Raw genomic sequence first — 11,644 nt, forward strand, 5'->3', positions numbered from 1 at the left:
TTGCCATTGTTAGATTTTAATTATTTTTAAATTATTTACACGAGGAAGGTAACCAGTCCAACACTATTTTGTATTCATTGTTGCTTGTCTATCGCGATATGAAAGAGGTTTGCTTAATAGTGCAAAAACTGAAGCCTTGTAGTTTTTGAAAAAGCGAAAGAAGTCAGTTGCTACTCAATCACGGCTTAGCTAGTTTGGCGGTGGTAACAGTCTAGCTTGTAAGGCTTTTGTTATGGACTTGTTATGCAATTGATGTACGCAGTGCTAAATGCAGTTGAGGGCCCTCTGAAGAGCAGATGCAAGGATTAAAACGGTAAGTGGACCTCTTTGCGCCTCATTTCACCATTTTATTCTTTTTTGCTCAAGTTTGTTTTTTATTGACCCGGTAGCAAAGCGCCTTTATAAAAACATAAAACCAGCCCCCTATGTTGTGATCCGAACAACAAAGATCGCACAGCCATTATACTATTTATATAGTTTCAGTTGATTTGTTACCATTACTAATATTAATTTTTATAATGATGAACTGATTAAAATGGCTTTGTGTTAGGAACTGACGAAGCGTCCATGTAACCACTGTTACCACTGGTAACAGTTAAAAATCTTGCAAATAAATATTTTATGACTACTATGAAATAATTCTATTTATATTTTTTACCAACAGAAATATTTGTTAATAGTACCTAATTCAGTAAATAGCCAACTAGACGCACGAAAATATTGGCAAGATTATGTGAATCCGTTGCACGTTATTATATTCTGTTACCACATTTGGGTATGGTAACGCAGGAGAATACTCGCTGTCGCTCGGGACTAGCTCGTTTCTGAAAATTTTGAAGGAGCAACGGCTCTAGAGACGGCGCTTTGGCACGCTGTGTATATCAGCATTGTAACCATATTTTGGTTTGGTAACGTTAGTTTAGTACCTATTACACAGTGTGCATGCATTTAAACATGGAAGAGTGTTGCTGCGTATTGCGTAATCGATCAACTGTTCTTTTTCCTACTTGTTTATTTTTGTATGTTAATTTTATGGTAAACTAATCTGTTTAGTTTGTTTACTATTTATTGTTATACCTATTACATATACATAATTACATACATATAATTTGGGAATAGTGATTTGTTTAATTTTATCCCACAGGATTAAAAACAAAAACTTATTTTTGGGAGGTTCAAAATAATTTTTTAAATAAGATTTTTTTACATCTGGTTTTGGTAACACTTTCGAAAAAGTCACACGTCGCCACTGGTGTTAGGAGAGTATAACAAAAATGAGCTACTTGCAATAAAAATTTATCATCAGCAATTCCCTGATAGACGACAACCAAGAAGAGAAACTTTTGAAAGTATACTAAAACGGTCTCAACAGACTAGATACTTAGATTGTAAGAACGGTTGTACTAATATGCCGATCTTCAGTGACACTAAGGATTACATTTAATTCTTGTTTTCTTCATTTACAATAGCTTTTGCTCTATCAGATTTATCATAATCTAAGTGTCCAGTCCGTTGAAACCGTTCTAGTATATTTTCAAACGTTTCTCGTCTTGGTTGTCGTCTATCAGGGAATTTCTAATGAAAAATTCTTATTGCTAGTAGCACATTTTTGTTATACTCCACTAGCACAAAAATCTTATTAATCAGTTCCTCATTAGAAAAATTCATATTAGTAATGGTAACAAAGCAACTGGAACTATAAAAATAGTATAATGTCTAATTCTAATGTTTAAGCAAATTTAGTGTTATAGCCGACTAGGTCGACTATTGTATGTTTTTATTAATATTTTGCGCACCAACAATCTTAACTAAGAATTTATTTGGATATATCATCCAATATTAATAAATTAAGGATCAGACTAGATTATGATGTACTTTTTTTCGAAAAATTATTTTTGATTGAATATTTTCGCGGCCACCTAATAAAATTTCACGTAATTTTTGTTGCAATTAATGTTTGGCTTAAAGAATCACGAATAACATAACCTACAAATTAAAGCACTTAGGTATAGGGTATAGGGAATGCTTAATAAATAAAAAAGTACCATAAAATATCATTTCATTACAATACTAAAATACAGGGTGTTCCATTTAAAAAAACTCAGAAAATACTCATTCCAAGTTTCTACCAGCCCTGTCCTACCAAAACATTGAGGAGAATCCAAAAATGTAAAAATATACAGGGTGTTCCATTTAAAAAAAACATAAGTTTGTGTCACCCTGTCAATACGCACGCCCCTGTATATTTGAAAACATTTTTAAATTATGGTCCTATCTGTGCCCCAACTTTTACCTAAATAACTTTTTGTCGTATCTTTTACGACAAACGAGTAATTGGACTTTGTCACACTAATGCCCCACCCTATATGTCAAAAACCTAAGAGAAAAGTCACTAAAGACCTTTTCTGTTTGGAATGATTAAAAAAACCTAAAAAAAACTTTGTTCGATGAAAAAAAATTAATTTTAGGAAAAAAGCCCTAATCTTTCCCCTCGCCTGGCAAGGTGTTATGCTGTTCAGACCATAGATATAACAGAATAGATTAGGCCAGTTCGAAAAATAGCGTAACGCGGAACAGTTCGGGTCGGTGGTCTATCTATCTCTCTCTACCGGCGCTTAGCTTTCTCTCTCTAGCATATGATGGCCGCCGCCTGTGTGTCACTGTCGTTCCGTTATTCCCACCTCTTGGTAGATACGCTCACACTCGCACGACAGACAAAGATGACTAGACCACCGTACTTGATATCGTCGTTACACCCCGATGCATTGAGTGGCATATGACTAGCCTGATCTATTTTCTTTACATATCTCTGGTTCAGACTCGCCTGTCATTGTACACATTTCTTCTAAATGACTTACTCAAACACATACTGAAATTTTTTAAACCTTTCATGAGAAAATTTATTTTACCCCTAAACTATGCACTTTTCGATTCACCTGGTAGATACACGTGCAGGGCTGATGCCTGCCAGGTCATGGTTTTTAGCCTTGGTGTGCTATGAATTATCACTGTGTTATCACTATACAAATTTTTAGCCTTACAGCCGTTACTCGGAGGGTTCAGCTCTTAGACTATAAAGGCATAGCAATACGCAATACATACGTGCTTTCTAATAATATAATGTAAGTACCTAAAACTAAACTACAAAGTAATGTAAAACTAAACTTGTAAAGTTAAAAAACCAACTACTTAAACCAGTTTTCGAAAAAAACTTACCCCTCCTGCCTGGATGATTATTTCTATTTTCGTTATTCACGTTCCCATTTTGTTGCATGTTGACACAACAGTGGAACAGTGGGTAATTAGACCAACACAGTAGTTAAAAAAGTCAATAGCAAAGACACAATTATTGAATTATTGTAATAATATCAAGTTTCGATTTCCACAAACAAAAACACCTGACTGGACTGAGACTGAACAATGCCGATGCCGATGTTTCTACTTCTACTTTTAATTTTAGGAGTTCATATTTTAATTACACGTCAGTTTTATTTTAACTTCATTCTGAGACACTTGCTGGTGATGGGAAATTTCTATTGGCTTATTGTGAGTACTATAAATAACAATAAAATAACTTAGGTGTTTATATAATAATGAATTTAACTAGATTAGCAATTAATAAAACCATTACATAAATATGAGTTGTTTTATAAAGCGTGTGCATATAAATGTATATAAAATAGTCATGCTAAAAATAGATTATTCAACCTCACGATAATTACGGAACGTACAATGCGACTTAGAATGAGGTAGATTAGTTCAAACTCCATTCCAAGAATTCCTAAATTGGCCAGGGGAATCACTGGTTGGTTATAGGTACTTTTAACACTAGAACCACAAGGTGAAATTGGTGAAACGATTTTCACAAGGTGGGGTCACAGGCGTCCCGAAAAAAAGTTTCAAAATAAAAAACATTTAAATGTTTTTTAAACTTATTTGTCAAAATATTTACTAATACATAAATGATTCGATTTCTAATCACAAAATAAATATAGTTAGATAACAATAAGCAAACCTACTTAATATACAGAGTGAGTCAAAATATAAAAGCATTTAGGTATATTTGGCATATATTTTTTAAGATGTCGAATAAAAAAATATGTGTACAGAAAACCAATGGAGTATTTGTGGAGATTGTAAATGATATTCTTCTTCTTCTTTCTCATAATCCTTAGTGCCCTTCAGGGCGTCGGATAAACTTGTAAATGATATACATATGAATAAATTATTCAACTCCTGTTGAATAGTTTATTATGCTCTATTTTACAAAGAATTTGGAAGAAGAATCGAATTCTTGAAGAACAATAATTAACAAAGACAGGATCTCGGCACTGCTTTGTGCTAACGCCGATGGATCGCACGTTTTGATTCCTCATTCCTCTATAATTGTTGACAAATCTCGTAAATCTAGAGTTTTAAAATATACAGGGTGTCCCGAAAAGATTGGTCATAAATTATACCACCCATTCTGGGGTCAAAAATAGTTCGATTGAACCTAACTTACCTTAGTACAAATGTGCTCATAAAAAAAGTTACATTCTTTCAAGTTACAAAATGAAAATCGATTTTTTCAAAACATATATCGAAAACTATTATCTAGAGATTTTTGATTGAAAATGGACATGTATCATTCTTATGAGAGGAACATCTTAAAACAAAATTATAGTGAAATTTGTCCACCCCATAAAAATTTTATGGGGGTTTTGTTCCCTTAACCCCCCCCCCCCCCCCAAACTTTTGTGTACGTTCCAATTAATTCATTATTGTGGTACCATTAGTTAAACACAACATGTTTAAAACTTTTTTGCCTTTTAGTATTTTTTAGAAAAGTCAGTTTTTATCGAGATGCCGCTTCGTTATATATTTCCATAAAATTTTTATGGGGTTTTGTTCCTTTAAACCCCTCCAAATGTTTGTGTACGTTCCAATTAAACTATTATTGTGGTACCATTAGTTAAACAGTGTTTTAAAACTTTTTTGTCCCTTAGTCTTTTTTTGATAAGTCCCCTTGTATCGAAATTAGGCTTCTTTTTTAAAATATACCTAAAAATGTAAATTATAAATAAATTTTCAGGTTATTAACAGATCTCTATATAGCCCGATCAATGAACACAAAACTTTTCGAAAACCTCCAAAAAAATAAAGGAAGGATGAAAATCTGGGAATAGGTAGTTGAAATTGTCTGTTATTATATAAGAAAAAGTTTACAATTCTTCATCCCCTCCATTTTACAAAAATTGGGAAATGCGGGGTGAAAAATATTTTCTCGGGGGTGAGAAAACATATGTTCAAAATAAGTCCGGAATTGGATAAAATGACTAATTCTAAGCAATTTTTGTTCTATAGAGTTTTTTCACTAAGTCAATACTTTTCGAGTTATTTACGAGTAAATATGTCCATTTTTAACAAAAATAAAACATATTTTTGAACGGTTTTTCACAGATAACTCAAATCGGGCTAATAATCGTACTTAACCATATACAGTGCGGTGGAATAAGTGTTGCCCCCCCTGTTAACTTGTTTATTTTAAGAATATAGGCAAAACGCTTGGACAGGTCGATTTTTAAACTAACCATAGTATACTATAGCATCAACGTTTCGAACTTTACGCGTTCCCTCTTCAGGTGACAGCCATAATTTTCATTTTTTTAAATGGTAAAGTACATCATGTGATACCTCATTTAATAGCTCTTGAAATACTGATTTCAAAAACGTATAATACTTTAATCATTTTGAGATCGTAGGCGCAAAATTTCGGTCGAACTCTTTCGCAAAATTCTGAGAAAACTAATAAGTATTTTTTTAAAATTTAAACGCAGAATGAAAGACTAGATTATTACCGATGACTGACAGTCCCTTAGAATAAACAAAAAGTTTCTTTTGAATGATATATTTGAAATTAAAAATCACTAAATTTTCTCTTTTTTCACCACTGTGACTTATTAAAATAAACATTACAGGAGTTCTTAGGGATTTTGGACCATCGAGAATACTGTAATATTTCATTCTGCGTTTAAATTTTTCAAAAATATTTATTAGTTTTTTCAGGATTCGAAAAAGATGATTGCATTTAGAAAGAATTCGACCGAAATTTTGCGCCTACGCTCTCAAACAGGATTAAAGTATTATACATTTTTGAAATCAGTATTTTAAGAGCTTTTAAATGAGGTGTCACATGATCTACTTTTCCATTTAAAAAAATCAAAGTTATGACTGTCACCTGAAGAGGGATCACGTAAAGTTCGAAATGTTGATGCTATAATATACTATGGTTAGTTTAAAAATCGACCTGTCCGATTGTTTTGCTTATATTCTTAAAATAAACAAGTTAACAGGGGGGGCAACACTTATTCCACCGCACTGTACAAAAATATGTGGTGGATTCGACAAATATTCAAAATATCTCAATAAACACTGGCTTACAGAAAAATTCCTAAGAGGCAAAAAAGTTTTTAAAATGGTGTGTTTAACTAATGGTGCCACAATAATAATTTAGTCGGAACGTACACAAAAGTTTGGGGGGTTTTAGGGAACAAAACCCCCATAAATTTTTTATGGGGTGCACAAATTTCACTATAATTTTTTTAAGATGTTTCTGCCATAATAATGCCACACGTATATTTTCAATAAAAAATCTCTAATAGTTTTCGATACATTGGAAAAAATTGATTTTCATTTTGTAACTTCAAAGGGCTGTAACTTTTTTTGTGTGCACTATTGTATATAGGTAAGTGAGGTTCAATTAACCTATTTTTGACCCCAGAATCTGTGGTATAATTTATGACCAATCTTTTCGGGACACCCTGTATAATCTGCCAGTTTCAGCATAATTCACTTCAGATATTTTCAAAAATTGGTTTTTTAAAGAATTTGTACCTGCAATGAGAAAATTTCTAGAAGATACTGAGAATACCGCCGGAAGAGGTGGAATGTTTATTGATTTAGACAATGCTCCTGTTTTGCTTCCCACATAACAATTTCATGTTCTTAGTAGATTCATAGAACATACTTTTCAGAAAAAGTATATACTAAGAATATGCGTAATTACCATTGCGAATGTGCATAGCACATACTGAGTATATACTACATTACAGTACTTAAACGTTCTATGTATATACTTAGAATGTACTACCGCACTTCTTTTCAGTATATACTAAGAATATACTTTTTAGAACATTCCAAGGACGTGCTATAAACCTTCTATTTATATACTTAGAACGTACTACCGCACATCTTTTTAGTTTATACTAAGAACGTACTTTTTAGAATATTCCAAGGAAGTGCTATAAACCTTCTATTTGTATACTTAGAACGTACTACTACTGCACATAGGGGGGGGACATGAAAGGAGCCTCCACGTAGATTGTGATCACTTGTGAATACAATCGGGCGTCCCCTGGAAACGAGTAATGTCGGCTAATCCTTTCAACACCGGTGCACCAACAACACAGATGCAATCAAAATCAAAACGGTCTTTATCAAGGCCATTTTTGATGACGACCTCAATTAATATTGAAGGACTATCAGCAGATAAAGAAGACCTATTGTCTAATATGTGCAGAGAACATGGTGTCGATGTTCTACTGGTTCAAGAAACCCATAGAGGTACTGCAAGCCGCAGACCAAGGATTCGGGGTATGAAGCTCATACTGGAGAGACCACACGACCAATATGGTAGCGCAGTCTTCGTCAGACCAGATATCGACGTAGCATCCACATCTCTAACAGATCAAAATGACATCGAGATCCTCACAGTGGAGATAAACTCCTGTACAGTAACGTCAATGTACAAACCACCAAACGCTGACTTTGCTTTTGAGGAACCGAATAACTTTCAATCACAGCAAATCAAATTCGTACTGGGTGACTTCAACTGTCACAGTGTCGCGTGGGGTTACAACGAAACAGATTCCAATGGCGAAGAACTAGAAAAATGGGCTGAAAGCATGAACCTAAAACTTATTCACGATCCAAAGCAGCCTGCGTCGTTCAACAGCGGAAGATGGCGCAGAGGTTACAACCCAGACAATATATTTGTCAGCGACAGAATTGGAGACCAGGTGACAAAAATCGTTGGAAGCGCTCTCCCAAAGACACAGCACAGACCAATAATTTGTCTTTCCAACGCGGCAATCAGATACGAAATTGTTCCTTTCAAGAGAAGGTTCAACTTTACTAAAGCAAAATGGGAAAAATTCTCTGAAACATTGGATCAAGAAGTTTCCCAGCTAGAACCTTGCCCTGATTCATACGATAAATTTGTAGAAATCGTAAAGCAAGTATCACGGAAATTTATCCCTAGAGGTTGTCGAACTGAGTACATAGCGGGGCTCAATGAAGAATCTAAACCCCTACTTAAAAGATACGAACAGCTATATGAAGAAGACCCTTTCTCGGAAGCGACAATACAGGCTGGGGAGGAAATGTTACATGCGATATCCGCCAACAGAACGGAAAGGTGGTGCAAGCTGGTCACGAGTCTGGACATGAAACAAAACAGCAGACGTGCCTGGAAGCTGATTCGGAATCTTGGCAACGATCCCGCTGCTCCGGCAGTCAACATGACAGAAGTCACACCCGATCAGATAGCCCATCATCTTCTAATGAACGGTAAGACGACATCAAGAAAGAACAAGGTGAGAGCTCAACGGAATATCGACGAAGAAAGAGATGTTCTAGGTACCTCTTTTTGTCTAGAGGAGATGAGAGGCGCGATCCATCAAATGAAAGATAATAAAGCGGCTGGCCTGGACGACATACGAACAGAGCAAATAAAGAACTTTGGACTAAAAACCGTAGAGTGGCTCGTAAAAATGATGAATTGCTGCATCCGTACATTACAAATCCCCAAAATCTGGAGAAAAGCTAGAGTGGTAGCCCTCTTAAAACCAGGGAAGGATCCGGCGGATACAAAGAGTTTTAGACCTGTATCTCTCTTGTGCCACCTTTTCAAGGACTTTGAAAGAATGATACTGAACCGGATCGCAGAATATGTGGAGACTAAAATTATTCCAGAACAAGCAGGATTCAGACCCGGAAAGTGCTGCTGCAGTCAAATTCTTAATCTCACCCAACATATTGAAGATGGTTTTGAACGGAAGGAAATAACAGGAGTAGCGTTCATAGACCTAACTGCCGCCTATGATACAGTTAACCATCAACGGCTACTCGCAAAACTCTACGAAACTACAAAGGACTTCCGACTAACAAGGTTAGTGAAATGTCTCCTCCAGAATAGACGCTTCTACGTAACGCTCCAGTCCAAGAACAGTCGGTGGAGGGACCAAAAAAATGGGCTACCACAGGGAAGTGTCCTCGCGCCGTTTCTATACAACATATACACCAACGACCAACCCATACACCAACAAACAAGGCAATTTATTTACGCTGATGATACAGCGGTGGCAGCTCAGGGAAGAACCTTCAATGAAGTCGAAGTGAAGCTGACAGATGCCCTGGGAGACTTAGCTCTATACTATGATAAAAACCATCTGAAACCCAATCCCACAAAAACCCAGGTATGTGCTTTCCACCTGAGAAACAAGCATGCCCGAAGGTCGCTGGAGGTGGAATGGCGTGGTCAGATGCTGGAACACAACAAGACGCCAAAATACCTTGGCGTCCGTCTGGATAGAACTCTGTCTTACCGATACCACTGTCAAGATGTTAAGAAGAAAGTAAGTGCCAGAAATAATATCATCCGCAAGCTAACTAATACAAAATGGGGAGCACAACCACACACTCTCCGCACTTCTGCCTTGGCATTATGTTTTTCGGCCGCGGAGTTTGGAGCACCAGTATGGGCAAACTCTGCTCACGCAAAGAACGTCGACGTGGCTCTAAATGAAACGGTCCGTATAATATCGGGTTGCCTGAAACCGACACCTATCGAAGAGGTATACCCCATTGCTGGAATTGCTCCACCACCAATCAGGAGAAAGGTCACGTCAGAGGTAGAACGGAAAAAGCAGGAGACGGACCGAAGACACCCCTTATATGACCACCAAACTCAGCCAAGCAGACTAAGATCTCGGAAAAGCTTCCTGAAAACATCAAGATCCATCCCCGAAGCGCCAGAGACGCGCCGAATACACCTATGGCAAGCGTCAACTACTGCGACACATTTTCCTCCCTCGGAGGAAATGGCTGCTGGACACAATTTACCGTATCCGACTTGGAAAGCGCTAAACAGACTAAGAACCGGCGTTTCACGTTGTGCTAGTAACCTGAAAAAATGGGGATACCAGGAGGACGATACCTGCGACTGTGGCGCGGTTCAGACCAGCCGGCATCTACTATCATGCACAGAGATGAGAGAGACCTGCACAGAACAAGACTTAATTATAGCAAATGACAGGGCCATCTATGTGGCCAACCATTGGAAATACAGAATTTAAAGTTGTTGGTGTTCCGGACACGGAAAGTAAGTAAGTACTACTGCACATCTTTGTATTAGAAGAATACATTTTTAAGGATATTCTAAGAAAGTGCTATATTGCTCAGAAATATGTTTTCAGCATCACCTAATCTCATCTTAGGTTCTACTGGTTCTACCAAATACCTATTATATTTACATATTTTAATGGCAAATGAGAATGTAGTTAGTACCTACATTCTGCAATATATTACTTAAAAAGTAAGTACATATTTATAAATTTTAGTTATCTATATAAACTATTATATTATAAAATATTGAATGGGTTGCATATGTGAGTCCATATTAAATGTAGTAATGAAACACAGACTTACTCACAATCATTTAATTATACTTTGACGACCGGTTTCGATCTCTACATTATACAGATCATCTTCAGGTCGGCGTTACAAGTAGTTAAATGCTACAATAAAGAAAACCAGAGTTAGAACATTATCTGGTTGTACAAGTGTTAACAGAAAGCCAAATTCGAAAAAATTTTTTTTCAATAAAGGTTTTCAACTGTTGACATTTCAGAATATTGATACCTACAAATGCACACCTATGAGTTAAAATGCTCATAAGCATATATGAGCAAATGGGTGCATGTAGTTTGTGAGTATGTGTTGAAATTTAAATTATTAACAATTAAAAACAAATTAAACCATTAAGCAAACTTAAATATGCATCCAAACTCAAAATAGTAATAACAAATAGATAGTAATATTGTTCAAACCTACTTACATGCCGTTACAAGGGGTGCGTTGCCACTTAGTTGTTATCATATTAATTCGTCCAACTTATGCTGATTGGTTTGCTGGTAGGGTTATACGGTAAACAGACATGTTACGCAGGTCAAAACAAAGTAAATTTTTGAATTTGGAAAGGAACCTGAAGGAAGAAACATGATCTTCCTTCAGGATCCTTTACGTAAAAGATAACTTTTTTTGTGTGCACTATTGTATATAGGTAAGTGAGGTTCAATTAACCTATTTTTGACCCCAGAATCTGTGGTATAATTTATGACCAATCTTTTCGGGACACCCTGTATAATCTGCCAGTTTCAGCATAATTCACTTCAGATATTTTCAAAAATTGGTTTTTTAAAGAATTTGTACCTGCAATGAGAAAATTTCTAGAAGATACTGAGAATACCGCCGGAAGAGGTGGAATGTTTATTGATTTAGACAATGCTCCTGTTTTGCTTTTATCCCTTTGAAAATATTTTAC

The 11,644-nt window shown here is 35.8% G+C and overlaps 1 protein-coding gene across 2 annotated transcripts in view; it reads right to left on the minus strand.

The window, feature by feature from the left end:
* The window catches only part of LOC126884510 (NFX1-type zinc finger-containing protein 1-like), a 415,118-nt gene extending 411,605 nt beyond the window's left edge, over positions 1 to 3,513 (minus strand). For both annotated transcript variants that reach the window (XM_050650450.1, XM_050650451.1), the window contains exon 1: positions 3,217 to 3,513. In XM_050650450.1, coding sequence (XP_050506407.1) covers positions 3,217 to 3,274 — 58 coding nt within the window. In that variant the 5' untranslated portion in view covers positions 3,275 to 3,513. The remainder of the gene's footprint in view (positions 1 to 3,216) is intronic.
* Between the last annotated feature and the right edge of the window lie 8,131 nt (positions 3,514 to 11,644).

The sequence above is a fragment of the Diabrotica virgifera genome, chromosome 5 (assembly GCF_917563875.1).
Source record: "Diabrotica virgifera virgifera chromosome 5, PGI_DIABVI_V3a".
In the NCBI taxonomy this organism is placed as follows: Eukaryota; Metazoa; Arthropoda; class Insecta; order Coleoptera; family Chrysomelidae; genus Diabrotica; species Diabrotica virgifera.